At 36.6% G+C, this 25,764-nt stretch overlaps 2 protein-coding genes across 4 annotated transcripts; one reads left to right on the top strand and one right to left on the bottom strand.

Annotated features, from left to right (window-relative positions):
• Positions 1-539: 539 nt before the first annotated feature.
• Positions 540-20,114, top strand: gabrb1 (gamma-aminobutyric acid type A receptor subunit beta1). Of its 2 annotated transcripts, XR_001609219.1 has the most exons (10): positions 540-1,404; positions 1,709-1,800; positions 1,924-1,991; positions 10,852-11,072; positions 13,376-13,458; positions 17,041-17,175; positions 18,024-18,176; positions 18,332-18,582; positions 18,903-19,353; positions 19,544-20,114. XR_001609219.1 is itself a non-coding variant. In XM_016272138.1 (9 exons), exons 1-9 carry the CDS (start codon positions 1,301-1,303, stop codon positions 19,248-19,250), a joined length of 1,455 nt encoding a protein of 484 aa, XP_016127624.1. In that variant the 5' UTR covers positions 540-1,300; the 3' UTR covers positions 19,251-20,114. The 2 variants fall into 2 exon arrangements, 1 of the variants encoding a protein (XP_016127624.1); XM_016272138.1 differs by having other exon boundaries at positions 18,903-20,114.
• An 881-nt stretch (positions 20,115-20,995) lies between these two features.
• LOC107585230 (COMM domain-containing protein 8-like) lies at positions 20,996-24,336 on the bottom strand. 2 transcript variants are annotated; one of them, XM_016272158.1, is made up of 5 exons: positions 24,098-24,336; positions 22,827-22,982; positions 22,527-22,679; positions 22,247-22,402; positions 20,996-21,570 (listed from the first exon to the last, which is right to left on the bottom strand). In XM_016272158.1, exons 1-5 carry the CDS (start codon positions 24,143-24,145, stop codon positions 21,550-21,552), a joined length of 534 nt encoding a protein of 177 aa, XP_016127644.1. In that variant the 5' UTR covers positions 24,146-24,336; the 3' UTR covers positions 20,996-21,549. The 2 variants fall into 2 exon arrangements, with proteins under 2 accessions (XP_016127644.1, XP_016127643.1); XM_016272157.1 differs by lacking the exon at positions 24,098-24,336 and adding an exon at positions 23,796-24,021.
• Positions 24,337-25,764: the final 1,428 nt, after the last annotated feature.

Raw genomic sequence — 25,764 nt, 5'->3', positions numbered from 1 at the left:
GATGAAAATACAGCAGCCTGCCATCGTGCCTCAAACTCTTTGCTCCAATAAACAATAAATCTTATTCCTGAAGGCCAAGACATGCAGTTTAGTTCCTGACAGGCAAAGGAGATGATTTGACAGCAGTGTAGTTATTTATATTGTAATTTAGCAGACACTTTCGACTGGAAATCTACCTGCTACAGAGAATTTCTCCCTGTTGTATCATATGTCAACCCGATCTCATGAGAAAAGGCGACTATTTTAGAAGTTGGCGATTTCAATTATGATTTTAGGGGCATGAAGGTCTATCCCTAAAACTAACCCTCAGTGGGGCATAAGCAGATCATAGGAAAACGTATAAATGAGATCATACAAAGCCATAAATTCTCCAATTTATCAAAGATGACAGATGATGTTGAATGTTTTCATGATATCTTGTTTTTCCGATTCCAAATCAGTACACAATTTCACATTATATTATTAAGAAGGTGTTTGAAACCAACAACCAATGCTAGAGAAAACAGGTTTGTGTGCAAATGTACTTTTGGTCTAGTTTTGGTTTCAGTTCATAATAGATGATGGCTGAAAATATTCTCTAATAATTAGTTTGACTTTGCTGTTTGAATGGAATATCGCTACTACAGGTATGTGTAGCAGTGTTTCAAACGCACAGTTGGCTGTTTTTTCCTCGCATGAGTGGTCACGCGCCCTTTCTGTCGTTGCACATGAATTATTCCCACAGTCTCCGGATAGGCTATTAATGCGTTTTTTCGCGGTGCCCGCTGTCTTAATGCGTTTTCCCAGTTTCTAACAAATAATTCACTCTGTCTCGGGCGCGTGATGCACTGCAAAATTGAAAGATGGCGCGAAAGAGCTCTTGAGTCGGCGCGGCGCGTTCAGGTGCACACACCTCCAGCAAAAACTACGCACTCAGCTCTGTCTGGTGTCTGCTTCAGCCCGAGTCATTTTAGGTGCACGGAAGGGATAACGCTAGGCGCATAATCTCAACAGTACGTTCAGCTCCTCTGTATTTCCAAGGAAGACACGCAAAGGACTGCCATGAGCCGTCGTGTCTAGTGACCCGCTGGCGATGGGAACTGACCGGCATACTGATACGCTCCGCCAGCAGCGTCAGCATCCGGGATCGAGACAGACGCAAGAACACCTCGCCGCGCCACTTTGGTTTTCGTTAGAGTTGCTCATTTCTTTGCGTTTGTAGTATTTTGATGTTGGTCTTGTCGTCGCGCATGCGTTGCTGTGTAGTTGTAATTGCTGGAGCGCTTCTTCAGACTGAGTTTGGGCTACTGCTTCTCGGTCGATGATGAGAGGGATGCTGGTCGCTCGGGATCACTGGCGCGCGGGGATCTTGTGTCTCCTAGTGCTCGTGGCTTTGACGGTCGGTCGCAGCCCGCCAGCTCACAGGTAAAGCATAATGTGCTTGTGTGTTATCAGTCTGCCTGCATTCCTTGCGGAGCCATGTTAAACTAGCTTAAGATGGTTTGCTGGGCTTAGCTGGTCTCCCTGGTTTTAGAGAGGTTTTGGGCAATTTTCAGACGCTCAGGCTGAAAGCCAGATGAGCAGGAGATTGGCAAGGCTGAGGAACTAGACCAGCTTGGCCAGTTAAATCCAGCTTGGCTCTTCTACAAGTCCAGATTTTAAGATTAAGCTGGTTTCTTTCAGCACGATTGGGTCACAGTTTCTTAAATATCACACAATTCTTCCACAGTGTAAATGAACCAAGCAACATGTCATATGTCAAAGTCACCGTGGATAAACTACTCAAAGGCTACGACATCCGTCTCAGGCCTGACTTTGGAGGTAAAGGCGTTATATTGATTTAAAACACTTTTCCCTTCTCAATGATGGATGTGACCATTTTGATGGATCATTGACTGTCATCAGGCCATGTCGGAGAGATTGTGGTGTCTGTTTGCTTTGCAGGTCCTCCGGTTGATGTCGTTATGAGTATCGACATCTCCAGTATCGACATGGTGTCAGAAGTGAACATGGTGAGTCTACAAGCTACTCTGGTTGTTTAATAGATGGTGGGCTATTAAGGAAGGGGACATCTCTGTCAGCACAACCTATTAAAGGGTTAGTTCACCCCAAAATGTAAATTCTGTCATTAATTACTCACCCTCATGTCGTTCCAAACCCGTAAGACCTTCGTTCATCTTCGGAACACAAATTAAGATATTTTTGATGAAATGTGAGAGCTCTCAGACCCTGCAACGCAACTGTAATATTCCCAGGTCCAGAAACGTAGTAAGGACATCGGTAAAACAGTCCATGTGACATCAGTGGCTCAACTTCAGTTTTGCGAAGCTACAGGGAATACTTTTTGAGTGCAAAGAAAACAAAAATAACATAATTTATTTCACAGTCTTCTCCCCCGTGTTACGTCTTCCGCCATTTTGGAGAGTACCCAAGAGCGTAATCGACGTAATCAGCATTGTTTACGTTCGGGGGAGAAAGCGCGCGCATGAACATAATCTGCGTAATCAGCGTTGTTTACGCTTAGGGGAAAGCGTGCGTATGCATTGTGATACTCTTTAAAATGGCGGAAGACGTAACTAAGTGTTTTTTTTCTTTGGGTGAACTAACCCTTAAAGGCTACAGTGATGAGATTCGTGAGAAAGTGGGAGATTCGAGTCTGCTGTTGTAGTCCACTTAGGAAAAAGCTACAGGCTACTGTTTTCTCTCCTGCTAACATGCACACAAGCACAGCTAACTGTAAGATTAGACATTGTGTTCATTTTGCATTATGATTGTTTTGGCATTGGAACTGAACTGACATAAGCCTTTACTCTGACTTGGCAAAGAAGGACAAAATTAGCAATTGTGTGAAGAACATGCACACAAAACCCCACACCCACAGGTTGGAGTAGGTTGAAGTAATGGATGCTAAAACACAACAGTGATTTTAAAGGGTTAGTTCACCCAAAAATAAAAATTAGTCCATAAATTACTCACCATCAATTCATCTTAGGTGTATATGACTTTTTTCTTTCAGACGAATCCAGTCGGAGTTATATAAACAATTGTCTTTGATCTTTCAAGCTGTTTCATGGCACTCAGCGGGTGTTGCATGCATCAGTCCAAAAGAATTTAAATAAAAAGCCCATCCATAAAAAAGTGTCTCACACGGCTCCGGGGGGTGAACAAAGGCCTTCTGTAGTGAATCGATGTGTTTTTGTAAGAAAAATATATATATTCAAAACGTAATAATCACTTTAATGTAGCTTGCACCAACAGTTGTACACGGAAGCAGCTATGTCACCCTGAAATAGAAGTAAAGGTGATTTTTATGAAGATGATCATGATGGTCAATGGATTATAGGATGTGTAATTAGCTTAAGTTTATTGGCCTGTGTCCAATGAGTATACTGTACTATAGAGCAACCTTTTTGACTTCTTTGGGTTCCCCCCATTGTCCAACATATTATTATAAACCTTTTATTTTAACAGAAACTAAGGGCCAGATTTACTAAACAGAGCAAATTAGTGTGAGAAATCCCATAAAAACACAAATGGGAGTGGAAAATGTTGCTGGTGATCTACTGACAATGCGCAAATTAAAGAACATAGATGCAGTCATAATGACTAACCCAATCTACCAAGAGCAATGCAAATTACTGTAGGGTCACAAACAAGCAGAGCCGATGATAATCAGGTGCGGGTAATCTACTGACAACACAAAATGGGTTAAGATATTCTTGGGGGTGCAAATACCAGTAAAACTGACGACCGCAAATCTTTGTAAACCAACTTGCATAATTCTTTTAAATACTCTCCTCCCATACATTTTGTGTCTGAAAGGGAAACTCCTACAAATGCATAGGCAATAAGGTCAGCCGCAAAAGGTGTCCACACCTTTTCATCGCTATTGATTCACTGCGTGTCTTTAGTAAATCCTGTCTTTAGTTTTTTAACGTCAAAATGCAGTGAGAATGCTGTTAGTAAATCTGACCCTGGTGTGTTGTTATAAATAATTAACCACAATTATTTTTTTCGTATGATTCAATAAGATTAAAGATTCTGCTATGGTATGCTCTTCAAATTAAAAAAAAATTGAGGGAAAAAAGAAATACGATGTCAATGTACATATTGTTTTTTTATGTTTTTTTTTAAGAATACATTTTTAATATAATGTAATTAATCCTGTGACCTCTTTGGAAGTGTGCTGAAGGCCCCCGATGGGCCCCGATCCCCTGTTTGAGAACCACTGCTATAGAGGACACGCAAGTTCTCTTTTGTCCCCCCGATGATGGCCTTGAATTGGAGATTAATGCCAATCATTTTCTTTTCAAAGTGATAAAATAGTAGTAAAAATAACAGTAAAATGTGTTTTGAAATAAACTTCAGGTGTAGCCTTATCCATTTCCACTCTGAAGGCTGATGCACTCTGGGGGATGTCTAGGATACTTCAGGTCTAAGGTTGAGGTTGTCACTTTTGTTACGACAAGATGTCATTTTGGCCATGCTGGAAAAAGCTTTTTTTGTGAATTATGGATAGTGGGCCTGAACAAAAGTAATTTCTGTGGTGGTTTGCCATACATTAAATATTTTATTAAGTGGGAGGCCTTTCAGGGAGGATACATGGTGGTGGGAGTTAGTGAGGCGCAGCAGAGAGATACTTAGTGTTTCACTGTTTCCAGAAATTCTGTTTCTCTAGAAATATACTTTTAAATAAAATCTAAAATGATCAGATTAAATGTATGTATGCATACCACCTGGAGCAGTTTACGTCAGTTTCATCTCTTGTGGCAAAGTCAGGGTACAAGAAACCATCACAAAAGTTATTGTGGCGTTTGAAATGAATGATGCATTATGAGTTATAATGTAGAGTTGATTACATTCACCGTTGAAAGAACAGAAGGAATCAAAGCTAACTTAAAGTGTCCTTATGCACCATTTTGAAGTTCCGTATCTCATCAGCTTCTCATTATTGCTTTTTATTCAGGTCAATGGTGAATTTCACAAGAATTAATTTAGATTTGTTTGAATGTAATGTGAACAAAAGTCAAGTTTGGTGAGGTAGTTGCTGTCATTTTTGTATCTGCAGGAACTAGCATTAAGGTGTAGCTTTCATCAAGATCTGTTGTGATTTTTAGGGAGGTAGGCTGAAAAAATGTGATAAAAAATATGATTCGACATCTAAATGGTTTTTAATCAAGTCATTAATATTGTTTAAAATCACTGGATCAACATAAATACATGATGTTACACCTAATAATTTTAAAGGTTTGATCAGGTAGCAATAGAAATTGCAGATTAACACTACAGTGTACCATACCAATTTTTAATTTACCATATCGATTAATTTACTCAGTCAACTTACCGATTATTGATTGAAATTGAATATATTGCCAGATATTGGAAATTTAATAACTTGATTTTTACATTTACATACATCTAGATTAATGCTCACATCTGTGGAAACACTAATAATTTAATAAAACTATTTTTCTTTCTGAATATTATAATGTGACGCCTGAATTTACTTGTAGCATTTTAAACTCTTATTTCTAGTTTGTTTTTAATTGTAAGGACATAAGCATAGAAATGTAATAACAGTGATTATTAAACAGTGGTCCATTAAATGAAAATAATTATCAGCTTATTGCTATCAGCCAGAATTTTAATATCAGTGCATCCCAAGTGCTTTTATAAAATCAGATATTGAACTGTATTTGCCTCCCTGCAAATGTTCTCATGCCATTTCTCCTGCTTGCTTGCTTGAAATGAAAACACAGATACACTCTGACATGATTTTCATAACATTTCATGATTAAAGCGTCAGATATTGACAGATGTGTTTTCTGTTTCTTTGCTTTTTATTGCACAGAAAATCACAGGTTCAGAGAGCACTGCAAACCTTATCACAAGAACAGAAAGGTGATTTGGCAGAGAAGTGAGAAAAAGCAGAATTTAAATAGCCAATTTAGAAATGGCGTTAAACTAAAAGATAATCTGCTGCAGCTCCCCTAACAGCTGCAGAAGGTCAGCTGTTCTCAGTGCTGTCACATAGCCAGCTCTTGTACACTCCTGCATTGATTGTTAATGTACGCTGCTGGTTACCTCAGTTGCCCTCACTCACCACATCGTGACTGCAGTGTGAGGATACATGTTAAGTTTGCAGTAAAAGATGCTCGATGTGAGAAGTGGACTCTTGGCTGCAGTGTGATGCTGGTGTTTTTTTTTATTAACAACTGGTGTGGACTTAAGCAAAATAGACTTTTTACTTTTACTTTCTCAGTTCACATTCTATGTCCTATTGTAAATGATTGATCAGTGCATTATGTTCAAAACAAAAAATGAGTCTTTATAATAACAAATATAATAGTATCATCTTTCCTTTACATCACTTAGGCCATGCAACCTTATGCTCAGCTAACAAAAATATGTTCTAAGAACATTTTTGCTATGGTTTCAGAACATTAAAGACCAGATATTGAAACCAGATAACTCTGAGCAAACTTTCCATTAACGTTACTGGAAGAACAGCTGGGTGGATAATGTTAACCAATATTCAAATGGCTTGTTAAGCAATTGGATATAACCAAATAACCTGATTTACTTGCATTTGGTCTAACTTCATTCTGGTTAGGGCTGTGTCTATGCAATCATATATCAATATGCATTTCTTTTTCTCATGATATTTTACTTATATTGAAGTCCTGAAATGATTCATATCAATTCCTAAAAATGATATGAAATGAAAAATGAAAACACTATTTCATTCTTAATCTCTACTTAAGACTTTCATGTTTAATTCAGTGTGCTCTTTGCCATTTCTTTGTATTTGTTTGTGAAATTTACTAGCATTTTCTGAGTGAAAATTGTTTCTAAACCAAATTTTTTCCCCAGTATACCATTCAATTAATAAAAAAGCAATCGTCTAAATAAAGAGCATCTGAATTGCCATTAACTTTAATGCTGCAGCAACCTGCACCAAACCAAAGAAGATTGTTTTCCAGTGATTTTTTTCCAGCTGTCCTCAGTCTCATAGTTTCTTTTTTCTTTCTTTCTTCAATTTTTGTTCTTTTATTCTCTACTTTTAATCCTGTTGTGTTCCTCTCAAGTGAGTATCTCTCTCAGCCTCTATTCTTCTGTGATGTCTTCAGTGTGATGAGCACAGAGAAATGAGTTCATTTTAGAATGTACTGTCAGATAAGGCTGTGATACTGTAAGTATGGCCTACATTGTGTGTATACATGTATGATGTTGCGTTTCCTTTAGCATTTGTGTTTGTTTGTGTGTCTGTCAGGGTGCTCTGTGACGAAGTTGAGGTGCTGGAGTGTTGATTTTAAGCGGTTGTCAGGGGCAACAGCTGCTTCTAATAATAGAAGCTGAAGGAAGCATTTGTCCTAAGCGAACCTGAGGCACACCCATCCTCTCTCTCTTTCACATTTCTCTGGCTTTCTGTCTTCTGCCGCACTCACATAAATGCACTCATGTTGTCATCTTCATGGGACTGCACCCTTCCCGTCTAAAGAGCAGTTACATGTTTTATTTATAAATGAAGGTTGATATTATGAGAAAGATAATTTCATTGATCTTTTGATGTAAAATTATTAAAAACTATGAAAAAACTTACTGTACTCAAAACTTTTGCAATCCAAACCAGATATTAAGACCATGTGTGTAATGATTTCACAATTAATAAATATTTATGTGAGAAATATTTTATGAACTGTTTACACAGAAATATAGAATAATAATAACAGTAATTATAGTAATACATTTATTAAACATAATTTTATTTTAAACACACTGCTGTTCAGAAGTTTGTGGTCAATAAGATTTTTTAAAGAAATTATACTGTTATTCAGCAAGGATGCATTAAATTGATCGAAAGTGACAGTAAAGTCATTTACATATAAAGATTTCTATTTCAAATAAATGGTGTGCTTTTGAACTTTCTATTTATCAAAGAATACTGAACAAAAATCATAATGAAGGATCATCTTTCTGAAGGATCATGTGACACTGAAGACTGGAGTAATGATGCTGAAAATGTAGCTTTGCATCACAGGAATAAATTACATTTACATCATTTAATAAAATATGTTAAAATATAAACGTTTTAAATTGTAATAATATTAATGATGTTACTGTTTGTGCTGTATTTGTGATCAAATAAATGCATGGTGAACATAAGAAACGTCTTTCAAAAACATTAAAATATCTTACCAACCCCAATGGTAATGTATGTCAAAAGTATTATTTAGTGAGGTGATAAGGAGAAAGTATGATAGATACTATTATTCTTAATGCCAAATGTGGGCAAAACTGCATGTATCATCCATCCCTCCTGAAGGATCCCAAAGTTCTTGTCGCTTGTTATTTTGAACAAGATCTCAGTCATCTTAGTAGCATTTCTTAAATTCAGTTTAAGGGTCATGGATACATGCAGTACATTGTCTCAGAATAAAAAATGTTTTTAGGACATCCCCCCTCCCCCCAAAGGCATGTTATAAAGTGATTGCATAGGCATTTTAAAATCTGCAAACTGTGCTGGATGTGTGCTCTGTGAGAAGATTCTTAACAGAGACTTTGCAGTACATATGAGTATGGAGGAGCATTAGTGCTGGGACAGGACCTACCTGCACGCCTGTAGGGAAACTGAATCATCTGGAGTGCTTTTAGTACGTCACACATATGGAGATTACTAATTCATCAAAATTATTTTCATTTTTTATATGTTTAATGAAAAATGTTGCGTAGTCCCTGGGTTAATATTGATAGGATCAAATTTTACTGCATTGCAGCAAACAATGTCTTGTGCTAAACATAGGAATATGACTGTTACTACCCTAAAACACACAAACGTATGTCCAGATCTATTGCACAAATGCTTGTAAAAAAGGAAAATGACAGAAATTAAATTGCTTAAAAACATTTATTCAGTATAATGTATTCTCAATATTTTATAGCCACAACAGTTCAGATAGTCTCTTTAATTTGTTGTGTTATATTTTTATTTGTATCTTAAACTGTAAGGCAATAAATTGCACATGGCATTCAGTGCCGATTTCATTCTTTTCAGTTGGACCTAGAATTGTGGGAGATGAAACTGTCCTGTTTCGATCACAGTGTTGGTTTTCAAAGCTGCATAATGTTGATTCTGGCCTGCATTAGCTTCATAAGTTTTATCTGCCAATCAGTCTAAAATGTGACTTAAAACAGACACAGACAGATGCTGTGATTGTTTTATGGGGGTTTGTGAGTGTCTGTGAGAGACGGGGAGAATCCACTCTGTCTGTTTAACCTTCACTCTCATTTATCATGTTGGTTTAATGGGATCTCAACTTAATTTGTTTCACCACTTATTCAGCTGAGAAACGTGGCGACTGGGGGATGAGCAGAAAGCCTCTGTGCAAATGTGACTGCGTTTTTCAGTCTAACCTTAGACTTTACAGTTAGTCCCAGCACATTTGGGATCTTAAGAGACTCTTTCCTTTACACAGCAAACCTAAATGAAGTGCACAGTCATGTAAGTGGCAATTGCTGAGAGCAGAGCAGTGTTTGAAATATGGATGTACTGTTTGGATGGGATTTCATTTGGTTTCATTTAAGTTGGTGATTTAACAGACTTGATGAACTTGACCTCAAAGCAATGATGAATGCAGCTTTATTTATATTATTGTGGAGTATGAAGCACCAGGGCCACACAGTTGTTATAATTGTGCTGTTTTGTCTTGCAAAGGAGAGCTTGCCATCTTGAATGATGCTTTGTGATTTTACACATCTGCAGGCGGTGGCTGTATGACCTTCAGCTGAGAAAAACAGGGTTAGTGAGGTCTTGGCTAAGGGGAAGGGAAGCTTAGCCTCGAGGTGGTTGACATCCACTTAGATATGTCAGAGAAGGATGCAGATGTTCTCCCTGAGATTACAAATGCAGACAGAAAAGGGGAAAGAGATGGACAGCAGTGATCCATTTTAGTTTGTGACATATTTACTTTAAGTGTTAGTGGGGTCGTGTGTTTGCATATGCTAATAAGCATTCACGTTTTAACTGTTAAAACCACCGGAAACCCGTTCAAGTTTAATTTAGAATTTTTATTTTTATACTTTGCACATTTTTGACTTTGAAGTAACACTTAAGTCATTGTTAAGCTTTTATCAGAACAAATGTCACTTTTTGGGATGTTTTGAAGTGATTTTTGGTATTAAGGTGATTTGTAGTGGATGTATGAAGTCAGTTCTCTTCAAGTTAACTATGGACATGATGGGGTCATGAATTCTGAGCACATGAATGACTGAGCGAAGTCATATTTATGAGTGGGAAACTGGAATTGTTACTTTGAAAGGGACATGTTTATTTGAAACATTACCGAAAACACATATCTATATGGATATATACTGTAATTAACACTCAATATATCTATAATATAGATCACTGAGCAGGAAGCAAGTATGCATTGAATTATAATGAATGATTTTGCAAGTTATTTTTATTTATATGCTGTATTTCAGTCATTAAGTGGTAGAAATAAATAATTTTCATAATTTTGTATTCAGACGTACAGTTTGGTTTGTTGTTCACAATATACATCTTTTGTTTTGTTGTTTCCGACTTGAACACATGATTTCTTGTATAATGAATGCCACACTTGGAGGTCCGAGTTTTCCATGTACCCTTAAAGGCAGTGATGCACTTGACAACCAAAAAGAGTCTGAATACTTTTTGTCTTCATTTTGAACTGAAAATGTTTTCTTTAACATATTTTGTTTGAAATATGTGCATATGCTGCCTTTCTTTACGATAAAAGCCACTTGTTTTCTAATGCAGTGACAATCTGGCATCAATGTGGCTGAGGTGTGGAATGGAAGAAATGATCAGATTTTGTGTGTGTTTTTCAGGACTATACCATCACCATGTATTTCCAGCAGTCTTGGCGTGATAAGCGCCTGTCCTACACAGGGATTCCCCTCAATCTTACTTTGGATAACCGAGTGGCTGATCAACTATGGGTGCCTGATACTTACTTTATTAATGACAAGAAATCTTTTGTCCACGGGGTCACAGTGAAGAACCGCATGATTCGTCTGCATCCTGATGGGAATGTGCTCTATGGCCTCAGGTCAGTGAGTTTGTGTTTGTGCATCTTTTTAAAAATATATTTTTTGTGTCACTTCTTCTCTCTCTCTCATGCATTAGATTAATGTTTGATTGTTTTGTGAGTGTGCATCTTTACATTTATCTCTGTCTGCATGTGTATGCTGTATTTTTGGCTGACCCTATTCTCTTGGCTCTCCTGATGGTGCTTTTTTAGAATTGAAAGCCCAGTGAGAGATGTGTATCCTGTCTCAGTCAGGGAATATAGTAGGGTCTGTTTACCAAAGAAATATGAGTCTCTGTTCTGCTTAAACCAGGCTATTGTGTTTGCATCCTATTCATCTCAATGGCAGTTGCTTGGCTTGTGCAGAAGCCCTTTGGAAGAACACAATTTTAATTTTCCATCCATAGATCTTTTTGAGCCAATTGTAATTAGCAGAGCAAAGTTTGTATCTGGACCCTGGATTGGATTCATCCAGACAGCAAGTCGTTTATCATAAATAGTTATAAACAAATAAACAAAATAATTATAAACCGATATGTAAGAGAACAGAGAACAATGTAAATCATGAGTAAATTATGTATACTATTGCTCAAAGGTTTGGGGGTTTTAATGTTTTTGAAAGAAGTCAGAAAATATAGTAAAAACAATATACAGCAATATTGTGAAAAATTATTACATTTAAGATAACTGTTTTCAATATTAATATTTTAAAATGTAATTTATTCCTGTCATTACTCCAGTCTTCAGTCTAACATGATCCCTCAGAAATTATTCTAATATGCTGATTTGAGGCTTAAGAAACATTTCTTATTATTATCAATGTTGAAAATAGTTGTGCTGCTTAATATTTTTTTGGAAACCAACATTTTTTTCAAGATTATTTGATGAATAAAAAAAAAAAAATAATAAATTGTTAATTAATTATTAATAAAAATATTAATTAATTTATAACAAATTAAGTAATTATTTGTAAAAAAAAAAAAAAAAAAAAAACTAACACCAAACTTTTTAACATAGTGTATTTCCTTTTTTAACAAAAAGTTTCTCTACATTTTGTTAGATTTATGCTACAAATAAGAAAACTTTTTTTAAAAAGAAAAATAAATATGCTTTGATATCTTATGCAATTTTGCTTCTCAAGCTTCTATTACAGAAAAAATTGTATCAGTTCTGGTATGTTAAAGACTCTTTGAAATTGAAATAACTTTCAGTAGTCATTGTTAAATGTGCCAAAACATAAAATGAAAATATTAATTCAAGTCAAGTGTCTTTCTGCAGAAGGAAAGCTGCACTCCTATATTTCTTTCCCTACAGAGTGCAGAGTTAGATGTGCAGGTTTTGTCTGACCGATATTCCCTCTCTCTCTCTATCTTGCTCAATACTGCATAATTTATATGTAATGTACTGTGCCTGAGAGGTATGGACATGTGCTGCTCTATAGCATTATGTACCTATGAGTGTGTGTCCATAAATATATGTGATAACGGATTAGATAACCATCTCTCTGCCACTCAGAACAATACAGTATAATAAGGTAACCAAAAATGTGTTTTTGTAGGGGTGGAAACGTGTATTTCTTACTGTGTGTTTGTCAGGAAAAAGTGCTTTTTACCTAAATTAACCCAGGACTGCAGAGTGAAGAAGCAATTCCATCATAAGTTGTCTAAAAGTGCAGCAGTCAAGCACTGAAAGGCCACCGCGTGTGTTTCCCCGTGTTAATTAAAGCTCAGTGTAATTAAGATCCAGCCAGAGGCATTTCAAAGAGGGGCTGCAGACATGACTGAGACGACATTAAGGCAATTACAGAGGAGAGGAGTAAAGAGGGATGAAACGCCAGAGTGGTATAAGGAATGCAATGTTTCTGCACTGATGTTTATCCAGCAGCTTGTGAGAGAACATTTCAATGATGTGAATAAACAATAAGCAAATATTAGTGCATATTATTAGCCAATTACTTGCATCTGTTTCTCTTAACAGGGGTTGATTGAGATTATTTCATTTGTTATTTTGTTATATGAAGAAGTACGTGCTTGTCAAATCAATATTAGTTCAGCATGAATTATAGTTCAATGCTTTGAATATAAATCTCATTACAGGTGCAAGCAGGTGGCTGTAACACCATCTGCTCTGAAATGTACAACTTAAATGTTTCACTTACCTCCTCTGACATCTGGACAGAGTTCACATTTTCTAAAATAATAGAACGGAAGTATGTTTGATCAGTCAGACTCAGACTCATACTTACCGTTACTGTTGGCCCACTAAGCAACTGCTTGATTGTAATAGTATTGTGTTGTGTTGTGTTTTTCACCTCATATCTGTAGGATAACTACCACAGCTGCATGCATGATGGATTTGCGGAGATACCCGCTGGATGAGCAGAACTGCACGCTGGAGATTGAAAGTTGTAAGTGCTGTTTGTGGTTTAACCTTTAACAACCATGAACAACGCATTTGGCTTGATTGTATAATCACACATATATCAGTAATAATTGAGAAAAGCCGTGAAGATGATTCAAAATCATTATAGTTTTGTACCAGATGAAAACACTGAATAGACAAAAAGTGGCTTTTGAATCAGTATTTAGTTTATTTTAGTTTTCTTATCATTGAACACAAGCTGTCACAACTATCACTGGCCTAACGTTCACAACAATTTGGTGTTTTTCCCAAACCATAGTTCTAAGGAACATTTACAAACAGAGTCGCAAAGCTCTGTGAACTGTGATTAGAAGCATAGTTTCTAGTTAGTACGGTGTGGATGTAGATTATGCTTTTGCAAAATAAGCAAGCTAACATGCTTTACAATCTATATCTTTCATATACACAGATTTCATTTTAAATCTTTTGGTTGCCAAGAGAATGAAATCTTTGTTTTTGAAGGGTGTGCATGGGCAAATATGTTCTACCAATCCGAGGGAACCCTCAGTATGACGTAAGCGGCGGGAACATGTGATTGAATCAAACACCTGGAAATAAAGCAAAACAATGGAAAACTAAAATAACAAAGTAGTCCTCCGATGCCATGTTTGTTATTTACAGCATAATCTGACATTAATTAGATTTTAAACAAATAAATTAGCAGACGTTATTACTCCACTACTTGTGTGACGTCATTAACACCAATTCTATGTTGAACCAATGTGGTTTGAACAACTAATGTGTGACAGTTATTACAGTTTGTGAAACAGCTGTGACCAGTTAATTTTTCCAAAGATGCATTGTATTATGGTGGTTAAGCAGCGAATTATGTTGTTGTATGGGAAACGCACTCCAGGGCAGATGTAGGGGCCATCCACACAGGAGACGTTGCTGTATTCTGTCTGCTTTTTAAAAAAATTATGTACATATGAAGCTTTTGCATCACATTTTTTCAGCATCTTATGCATTTCTAAGACGCACACATCTTGAGTGTCTCCTGCACTCTGTTACTTGTGTTCCAACTGTTTTTAACAATATGAACATGTCCCATGTGAATGGGACAATATAGTAAATCAAACTTATATTGCTCCTTACAGTAGGTAGGATAATTGCCTCTTACATAATTTACATTTGAGCCCAGGGGCATGATTGTATTATTTTTTCACATTATTATTTTGAATTAATAGCACTAAATTAATTTGTTACATTGACAAAAAATACTGTATATATAGAGAGAATGAATGCAGAGGAACTTTTTTATACAACACACCACTAACTAATACATGCTACCAACATGCTAGTCCAGTTTTCACTGAAAGTATTTCATAAAGATGCTGAAATTTCTTTATTGCATGCAGTTGCATGACAATGCCGCAAAAATACTGGTGCAATCAGTTGTGTAATCATAATGCATTTATGCATTATCTCATTTATCATGAAAAACACCTGCAGAGAATTTGGCTGTGCTGACTAATCTCGCTGTTTCATCTTTTTTTGTCCCTGCGTCTGTCTTACTCTGTCACTCTTTCTTTTTGCACTCTTTCCTCTCCTCTACTCCATCTCTTTTGCACTTTGTCTCTCTCGGTGTGACAGACAGTGTTTGTAATTGGGTGGCTGCTCTGCTGGGCAGACAGCTGTAGCCCTGTGAGGTTGCTGTCATGTCAGAGCTCTGAGATGCATATAACAGCATGATGAAGAAACCACAACACCAGCATCACAGCAGACATAAACCATGTCACTTTCACCACATACACATCATCCATGGGACAAGACAAGATCAGACTCACTGTAACGTTGGCAAAAACACTTATAGGTTGCTCTTAAAGGGATAGTTCACTCAAAAATGAAAATGGTCATTTACTCACCCTTGTGTTGTTTCAAAAAACTGACTTTCTTCTGAGGAACATAAAATATTTAAGAATGTTATTACCATTGACTTCACTTGTATGGACAATTTCTCAAAATATCTTAGTGATTGAATAATTGATGACAGAATTTTAATTTTTTTGGGAAGAATATTTTTTTAAACAAATCAGGTCAGTAAACAGGTGCATTTAATTTTGTGAATTTTGCCACCTTTACAAACATTCTTTTTTAACAAACCAAAATTAGATATGTCAGTACAGCTTAGCAATAAACATTAAAGCATTCAAAACTATATAAAAACAATATAAACATAATATGCCAGGTAACAGGGTTGCAAATTTAGCTTATAATCAAATTTGTAGTTATTGATAAGCTTATATTTCATGTAAAATATAGAAACAAATTTGATCATTTTTTCTTACAATTACTTGGGCAGTAGTAAGCTAGATATAGATAGATCTTTTGTTTATTTCATTCCGGGTTTTTTTTTTTTTACATTTTGTTATAAAGAAAAACATGTAACAGGGCTTAATGCAAAAAGTGGAACAGTTAAATATTTTGGTTTCGTTGGTTGACTTAATATTTAAATACAATTTATGAATATCAATATCAATCTGAATATCTATTTAGATTATGCAACAAATACAGCGTTACATGTGATTTTGGTACAGTTAATACAGTAGGAGTGGAACAGGCAAAAAAAATCATTTTGGGACAGTCATGGGACACCAGAGTGTATTTCTATTTGTAGAAAACAGTGACAATTAATCAAACATCACAAATTTTACATGCAATTTCAGATTCCAACATTAAAGAGAAGAGGACTTAAAATGACAGAAAAATTCAGAGAGCATTGCAGACTGGGAAGAGTAGACCTTCATGAGGATTATCGCTGTGCTTCAGTCACTCAGGACTCTAGGCTGATGTTTCTTTTGATTGAACTTAATGAAGAACAGGAAGAATTCACCATCACAAGACTTCATCCTCTAATTAAGCTTTAATGTTCTGCAGTACTGTGCTCTCCTGGAGATAAGCACAGACAGTCTGCAGGGACAATCTTGTCAGTTAGACCTGCACCAGACCTCTCACAGAAGTGTTCTCACTGCAATCACATGCTGATTTACACCACTGACAACAAAGACTGTGGGAATGTGAGAGACGCAGCTCTCCCTTTGAGCCACTATGATGTTTTGTGACTATACAGTGTGGAAAAAAACTATTTAGTCAGCCACCAATTGTGCAAGTTCTCCCACTTAAAAAGACTTTGACAGCTCTTTGGTCTTGGCCATGATAAGGTTTGGAGTGTGACTGTTTGAGGTTGTGGACAGGTGTCTTTTATACTGATAACGAGTTCAAACAGATGCCATTAATACAGGTAACGAGTGGAGGACAGAGGAGCCTCTTAAAGAAGAAGTTACAGGTCTGTGAGAGCCAGAAATCTTGCTTGTTTGTAGGTGACCAAATACTTATTTTACCAAGGAATTTACCAATTAATTCTTTAAAAATCCTACAATGTGATTTTCTGGATTTTTTTTTTTCTCATTTTGTCTCTCATAGTTGAGGTATACCTATGATGAAAATTACAGGCCTCTCTCATCTTTTTAAGTGGGAAAACTTGCACAATTGGTGGCTGACTAAATTCTTTTTTTGCCCCACTGTATGTGCATTTGTGAATGTTTCTGTCCCTCTTTTTTTCTCTCAGATGGCTACACCACAGATGACATTGAGTTCTACTGGCAGGGAGGACGTTCAGTGACGGGGGTGGACAACATTGAGCTGCCGCAATTCTCTATTATTGATTATAAAACACTGTCTACGAAAGCGGTGTTTGCCACAGGTGCAGTGCTCTCCCTGCATGTTCATAAGATGAATAGACATCTTTAGAGATGAGTCAGCCCTCCTCTGTCCTGCAGAACTACTGTATGCCAAGATTGCCTTCAGTTCAAAACTGAATCATTCAAATGAAGTTGTTTTTTATTTTTTAAGCACAGAAAATGCTATGTGTGTAGTTGTAATGCTGTTCTGATTTTAAAGAAATGAAGCACTTGGCTGTTACATAAAGTCTGGTCCAATTTGCAGCTTGTTCTCGTCAAGACCTGCCCACTTAGACAGGAATCTGACTGACTGACTGACATGTTAAACAACCAGCCACACGGTATACTGTATGCTCTACCATTAGTACGATTTTTTTAAAGAAATTAATACTTTTATTCAGCAAGGATACATTAAAATTGATCAAAAGTGACAGAAAACAAACAAATGCTGTTCTTTTGAATTTTCTGTTCATTAAAGGATCCTGAAAAAATATATCCTTGTTTCCATAAAAATATTAAGCATCAAAACAGCATATTAGAATGATATCTGCAGGATCATGTGGCTTTGAAGACTGGAGTAATGATGCTGAAAATTTAGCTTTGTCATCACAGGAATAAATTACATTTTAAAATACAGTATATTAAAATAGTAAACTGTTATTTTAAATAGTAATAGTATTTCACAATATTACTGTTTTACTGTATTTTTGATTTAAAAAAATGCAGCCCTGTGGAGCAAAAGAGACTTCTTTCAAAAACATTAAAATATCTTACTGACCCTAAACTTTTGAATGCTAGTGTACTGTAAGGTTTCCCTTCTGAATGTGTTTTTGTGTGCCACACTGACAGCACTTTCATTTCTCACTTTCAGGGTCATATCCTCGTTTGTCTCTCAGTTTTAAACTGAAGAGAAACATTGGATATTTCATCCTGCAGACCTACATGCCTTCAACATTGATCACCATCCTGTCCTGGGTCTCTTTCTGGATCAACTATGATGCTTCTGCTGCAAGAGTTGCGCTAGGTGTGTGTGTGTGTTTGTGAGGTCACATAGTGCTTCACACCATCCAAAGTCATTGCCCTTCACCTCACTTTTTCCAATACTTCTTAAATTTACTTTTGATGTCAAACAGTTTCTAAATAAGATTTTTGAAACATTGTAATACTGACTCTCTTTAGGAATCACCACCGTTCTGACTATGACCACAATCAACACTCATCTTAGGGAGACTTTACCCAAGATCCCTTATGTGAAGGCCATAGACATCTATCTGATGGGCTGCTTTGTCTTTGTGTTCCTGGCCTTGCTTGAGTATGCCTTCGTCAACTACATATTCTTCGGCCGGGGTCCACACTTGCAGAAGAAAGTGGCAGAAAAAGCTGCAAAAAGCAACAATGGAAAGAGTCGGATGGAGAGTAACAAAGTTCAGGTGGGTCTTTGACCTGTTCTACACTTCTTAAATATTTTTTTGTAATTATTTGTGCTGTAATCTAACTCTCACTTTAAAGGGATTCCCTGATTTTTAGTTTTAATTATAACATATTCAGACAAAATAGTGCAAAATAATCATATCAGCCATAACAAGAAAATAACTATCTTCCACAATTTAAATTGTTCTACTGTATGCATCCCTAAATTCTATTAAGGTTTTATGTATAAACATTTTTTTGTGAGAAGAATCACTAAAGCTTACCTCTTACTTAACTTTGCTAATATTCTGTTTTTATTTATATCTTTTTTCCATTAAAGTTTGATGTCCATGGAAACATTCCCCTGACAAACCTTGACCTGCGCCTTAGTGGAGCAGAGATGTTAGGTGCTTTTGGGGACCCAAGGAACACCATGTTCTCTTATGATAGTGCCAGCATCCAATACCGTAAGCCCCTTACAGGTCGGGACCTCTATGGCCGGCCCACCGCCTCTGTCGAGAGGCCAGTGGCACGAAAAAAGAGTCGTCTTAGGAGGCGAGCCGCTCAGCTAAGGGTGAAGATTCCAGACCTGACAGATGTAAACGCCATCGACAAGTGGTCACGTGTCATCTTTCCCATCACCTACACCTTCTTTAACTTAGTATACTGGCTGTATTATGTCCACTAGGGAGCAGCACTGACTCGACCCAGCCATTCACACATCAGGTCAGGCTCTCTTACCCTCCTTGTGGTTTTGACCATCAGTCAGACGGGAGGAAAAGGTGCATTCTGTAGGTAACCCTTCTCTGTAAATTATTAAACTATAAAGAATATATCATATAAATCTATATTATAATTTTGAAATAAGAAAATAATAAGCTAAAAAAATTACTACCCATCTTTTAAAGCTGTTTAATGTAGATTATGTCACAAATATTAGTTTAAAAATTGTCACTGGATTTTTGCACTTTGCTTCTGTAGGATGAGTTTCACTGACTGCTGAAAGTACAACTTCACAATGGGGAGAAAAAAGGCTATCTTTAGAGACGACTGCACTGCAGCTGCATGCCAGACAGGCTTAAATCTTTAAAACAGCATTTGGAAGTTGTTTTAAGGTCTTAAAGAGATGTTCTTGGTTTATTACAAGCTCTATCAACAACATTTGTGCCATAAATTTCATTACCTCACAAAATAATTTTAACTCATCCCTCAGGTTTTTATAATAAATAGTTGTAATTTTGAAAATAATTACAAGTTACTTTTATCTGGTACTTTCACATCATGTAGATTTTATTAAAGCTTTACCCCTGTGTTTTGCAACAATGTAAGCATTTAGTTATTCAGTATAGTAAAACTGTTTCTCTTTGAGGTCAATGTGACCCCAGCACAAGATTGGGAAGGTTAGTAAGTCTTGGAGCGTCAGCCTAATTCTGTTCGGTATTTGTGGTATTAGTATTTAATTGTGGTTACTGTAAGACACTAACAATGGAAGTACATAAACCAGGCAATTGAAATAATAATACCACACAACATAAGTTATTCATATTGGCATGACATGTAATATTACTCAAGGGTATCACACGTAATCAAAATCAAAGGTACTTTCAAGGCATTTTCCAATGCCCTGCATTAATATTCACTATATTATAAATGCAGAAAATGTGTTTGGCATGTAAATAAATTGCTTGCTTTGCAACACTATTTTTGTTTCAGTGACAAGTTGACTGGGACATGAGCTGGTTGTTTGTTGTCCAGGAGTGAATTAACTTTATGAAATTCTCCATTAAAGCTAATCAAAGAGATCTCAAGACTGGCAACGTAAAAACAAAGCATATTCACACGTGCTCAAGCCAGAATCAGAAACACATAAAAGTGAAGTTATATGTAACATTTTATAGGCCATCTATCACTCATACGTTGTGTTTTGGCTTGGGATGCCTACAACAGCAAATGCCAAAAAAAAAAAAGTAAAATATTTTTAAAACTGTATCCTATTATAGGTGTATGATTTCTGTAATTGCACTCGTGCTATTGGCCAGTGCGGAGTGGGTTGAAGGAGAATTAACTGTCACTGAATGAGACAAGGTGCTTGTATTTAAGTTTATGTATTTAAGGCTGGGACTGCAACCACAGTTGTTCTTAAGGATACTTTATTTTAAATCATAGACATTTTGAATATATTCAAATAAAATATCTCACCAAGCATAATGTGAAGAGCTGATTTTTGTACTCGATTGCTTTCTTGTTGCATTACCACATGGCATTGGAATTTTGTGAGCTGGGAAGTCTAATAATCAATGATGGACGCAGAATTAACTGAGGAATAAATAAAAAAGGGTTAATTGTTCTCATAAACCAATCGCCCTTGGCTCTTCAGGGAATGGAACTATTAGGATGATCTGACAGTAATGAAGACAAAATCCCATTCATGCTACAAACTTAGATTTAATCCACTTCAACATGTGCAAAATGGACACGTAAGCTTTAACATATTAATCAGGATTACAAGTGAGTCATGTGTTCACATTATCCCATGAAAAGGTGTGGTTTCTGCCTTTTAGTCATTATGTTGACTTGCATTGGCAAAAAAGGAACAACCCACCACTCAGGTGTTGTCATTTAATGTTTTAGTTACTTTATTTAGAAAGGCAACTTTTTGGGGTGTGAAACCAAAATGCATTGCATGGAGAATTGAAAGCAAGATCAATGTCAGGCATTTAGATTTTCATTGTGCAAAATACTCTGCCTCAAAACGGCCCTACCACCATTACCTAGGCAACTTCAAGTCAACTGTAGTCCATAATGATGGAGCTTGAACAATAATATTCAGTCTTTCATGAAGACCTCAGGTAGGAGACACTGATAGGTTCCCGGTTCTGTCCGTAAGGTTTCTGTTTGCCCACATTCAGACATTGTCTCATAATACAGACCTCAGAAATCCTCTCTTTGAAAGTTTGATGGCACAGAACAATCTTTGTTTGGTATCTTCATTTCAACTGCAACACAACCTAGAATAGGACACACAATGCCATGCAGTAGAGTTAAGTGTAGGTGCCACCACTGTCTATTTACAGTCCATTAAACTTTTAACATTTTACCTGATAAAAACTCAACTCCAATCCTTTAATTAACATATTGTGAAGAAAAAAGCTGTGTTTGTGATAAACAAATCCATCATTAAGGTGCTTTTAACTTCAAACTGTTGATTCCAGCCAAAATACCAGTCCATATCCATAATTCATAATAACGCTTCCTATATATAGGATACAGAATATACCCCGTTGTGTTCTCACATCAAAATCTACCAACATATTTGTTTAGAATTGTTTTCACTTGTAAACAGTGCTTTATCTGTGCATATTTCTCTCCTGATTCAGACTTCATTGAATAAAACAATAATATGGATAGAGGACTCGTATTTTGGCCAAAAGCAATGGTTTGAAGATAAAAATGGCTTAATGATGGATTAGTTTCTTACAAACATGTACAGATTTTCACTGATGAACAGGAGTTGTATGGATTACTCATTATTGTGATTGTTTTATCAGCTGTCTGAACTCTCATTCTGATGGCACCCATTCACTGCAGAGGATCCAAATTTCTCCAAATCTGTTCTGATTATCAAACAAACTCATCTATACCTTGGATTTTCATTTTTGGGTGAACTATTCCTTCAAACATGACCTTATTAGCAGCCTCTAGTGCACTGATGAGAGTGTGCAGCTCCTCTTTGTTCATTTCTATAGTCACCAATCTTTGAATTCCATTCTCCTTCAGGTCCAAACTGAGATTTAGCAGAGGAATGTTTAAAGCTGACAGCTTGTCGCTGGATAATGCCAGCTAGAGTGAGATGCAAGGAAAGGGAAGAGGACGTAAGAAAGCAACTAACAAATGGAAAAATCAATAGATGATCTTATCATTATGATTAATGCATGCCTGTATGTACAGTATGTGCTTGGTGCACCTTTAACTGCCAGTTGAAGTCCTGTAGCTGTGTGCTTGAGATGCCATTGGTTCTGTCCACCAAAGCATGTCTGATCTCATCAAACCTGGAGCGCACACACTGGAGAAGAGCCTCGGCGCGTGCCGTGTCCAAATCACTCAGTAGTTCCTGGATCTTCAGACATGTGCACAAAATAATCAATCTCACAAATTATTCAGTCATGTTTAGTCAACCACTAAATCTACTTGAACACTGACATGATTCTGTAAACAGTTTAGACATGTTTATACTGTATGTATGGTCACATTCTCATCTACTCACCTCTTGATCAAAACAACCCCTTCCTACGCCAAAGTGGATAAAAGAGGAGAGAGCATTCATTAACTCCACCCATTCTGTCAGACTCCACCGTTCACCGTAATCTGTTCTCCTCGGACCACTCTGGCCGCACACCCCATCCACCACCCTGTGTATGAGCTTACATTGGAAATAAGGAGTTGAAGCTTGCTCAAGGGCACCTCAGTTAGTAACGAGGGTGGAAGAGAGAGATGTTCATTCACCTACATTTCCTGACGGTACCGACTGAGAATCGAACTCGCATCCTTTGGGTTACAAGTCGGACTCTAGCCATTACAATGATTTTTGTCAGTTTTTGGTGTGTTACTGTCAAAGAATGTAATAAGTCATATACTACTGACTGTATTGTAGATTTGGTAATGTTGCTAAAGCAGAATAATGCTAAAAGTTTTCTTAAAACTCAAATATTGCATTGCAAATACTAAGCTGCATAATTGTATATAATTTAAATTTCTCGGGTGTGGTTGACCCGGTAAATATACAATTAAAAATATGAAATTTGTCCACTGCTATGATATGGCATGCATTAGATATATCTATATCTAATGCATGCCACAGGGAGCATTTGGGCCAAAACATACTTCAAAACTTTTTTTTTTAATGCAGCCTAGTACCCATAATCATAATGGGTCTCCTTCAAACATAGCAAGAATCTTTTATAATCATTATTATTTTATGCATGTATTGATGATAGCTCTCGGGGACCGCAATTTTAAACCACAGATACCAAAAGTATGAATCTAAGTTAGCTTTTATGGTAAATAACCCACAACCCAGAAATTAACTATACATCTAAATAACAGTATCTCGTTTAAATTTATTTTCACAAATTATTAGACGGTTTCAATTACACAATTTTGAGTCACTGCATCTATTTGTGCATATGTATTATTTGATAAACAGTATTATGTGTAGGAAGCTGCTGTTACTTACTTTAGGACATTGTTCAGATGGTAGTTTTTCGAGCAATTTGATCATCATGCTGTCAGTCGTCTTCCTCGCGCCAATGATGTCCGCTGATCGAGCGGCACGTGACTTCAGGATGTTGCTGCACTCTGGGATTTACTAGCGATACGTTTTACATGCTAATTACATTTACGTGTTAAAGTCTTACGAACTATTTCAGTGCTGTCACATTTACACATTACCGTCAACTTAAAACGACATCCGGAAGTACTCGTTGTATTATTTGATAAACAGTATTATGTGTAGGAAGCTGCTGTTACTTACTTTACTTTAGGACATTGTTCAGATGGTAGTTTTTCGAGCAATTTGATCATCATGCTGTCAGTCGTCTTCCTCGCGCCAATGATGTCCGCTGATCGAGCGGCACGTGACTTCAGGATGTTGCTGCACTCTGGGATTTACTAGCGATACGTTTTACATGCTAATTACATTTACGTGTTAAAGTCTTACGAACTATTTCAGTGTTGTCACATTTACACATTACCGTCAACTTAAAACGACATCCGGAAGTACTCGTTCATAACATTTCAAATTAAAAGTTCAAAATTATAAATTAACAGTAAACGCATTAACTGTATAGATTTATAGATATAAGTATGAAATTGGATCCTAATTTAAAATAAATAAATATTTATTTATTTTTACACAACTGAACTAAAGCATTTTCAAAAAGACAGGTTTTGTTCACAAACTTTCCCCACATCTTAAAACAAAAAGACTAAATTTAAATTTAGTCAGTACAAGATGTAATACCCAGAAATTATATATTTTTCTCAAAATCCTTTGAAAGTACTGGTAGTTAATTACGGGTTTATACATTTTACGTTCAAATAAAAAGATTCATGTTTAGTTTCGATTGCCAAAGCATGATAATACGTGTGGCACAAAGAGAAACTTGTGTGTGTGTGTGTGCCTGTTTTTCTATTCTGGTGGGGACTTAAACCTGAATACACACAGACTCATGGGGACTCGTGTCACGGTGGGGACATAAATTGAGGTCCCCACGGGTAAACAAGCTTATAAATCACACAGAATTAAGTTTTTTAAAAATATAAAAATGCAGAAAGTTTCCTGTAAGGGGTATGTTTAGGTGTAGGGTTGGTGTAGGGCAATAGAAAATACGGTCTGTACAGTAGAAAAACCATTACCCCCTATGGAGAGTCCCCACAAGGATAGCAAACCAGACGTGTGTGTGTGTGTGTGTGTGTGTATGTGTGTGTGTGTGTGTGTGAGATGATGATGATCAGAGAGCGCGCGCAGGATCCTCAGGCGCTCTAGAAGGGCTCACGCGGTAGCCTACTCCGATGCAGGTCACTGTAAGCCATATGGCTTATATAACCCTTAAATATTATAACTGAAAAGCTGATGCATGATTTGTACTGGAGCTTACTCTGAAATGTGGCCAAGTTCATGAGTCGACGGTAAGTTTAAGGCTTTGTTATCTTAAATGTGCGTCGGCTGCTGTCTTTCCCCTCCTGACGCCTCAGTCTTGCTTGGGTCCTTTAAGAAGTGCATGTTTATCTCGGGCCATAAAGCCGACATAAACATTTTATGATTTTACACTCCTTTTTTTCACTTGAGATCACACACACACACACATCTATTGTACACGCTTCAAATGTGTTTCCGGATGTGTGAAAACGGAACTTTTTTCTTTTTAAAACCAAAATTTGAAGCATCAAGATACTTTCATCACGATCTTTTCGCGTCTTATGAGCAGCACAAGATATGCTGATGTACAAATATTAAATAGCATTAATATTTCGCTGTAACACAGACACTCCGCATTAACAACGAAACATAAATATGACGTTTAATTCTTTAATTACTGCACCATATAATTTATCAGTAGCTACCGGAGCTTAACGTACATGTGTTATTTTTTATTTTTTTGGGGGGGGGGGGACAATGAATAGTGAAAAATTTTATTTTATTT

Source organism: Sinocyclocheilus grahami, unplaced genomic scaffold (genome assembly GCF_001515645.1).
Source record: "Sinocyclocheilus grahami isolate Dianchi unplaced genomic scaffold, SAMN03320097.WGS_v1.1 scaffold68.1, whole genome shotgun sequence".
Lineage (NCBI taxonomy): Eukaryota > Metazoa > Chordata > Actinopteri > Cypriniformes > Cyprinidae > Sinocyclocheilus > Sinocyclocheilus grahami.
This window is presented reverse-complemented; position numbering and strand designations above follow the sequence as displayed.

Excerpts from the sequence above, each read along its gene's own strand:
- gabrb1 (XM_016272138.1), top strand. The coding sequence starts at position 1,301 with ATGATGAGAGGGATGCTGGTCGCTCGGGATCACTGGCGCGCGGGGATC. Across the intron at positions 1,992-10,851 it reads TGGTGTCAGAAGTGAACATG|GACTATACCATCACCATGTA; the intron begins GTGAGTCTACAA and ends TGTGTTTTTCAG. Across the intron at positions 13,459-17,040 it reads CACGCTGGAGATTGAAAGTT|ATGGCTACACCACAGATGAC; the intron begins GTAAGTGCTGTT and ends TTTTTCTCTCAG.
- LOC107585230 (XM_016272158.1), bottom strand. The coding sequence starts at position 24,145 with ATGATGATCAAATTGCTCGAAAAACTACCATCTGAACAATGTCCTAAA. Across the intron at positions 22,680-22,826 it reads GGGGTTGTTTTGATCAAGAG|ATCCAGGAACTACTGAGTGA; the intron begins GTGAGTAGATGA and ends ACATGTCTGAAG. Across the intron at positions 22,403-22,526 it reads ACTTCAACTGGCAGTTAAAG|CTGGCATTATCCAGCGACAA; the intron begins GTGCACCAAGCA and ends ATCTCACTCTAG.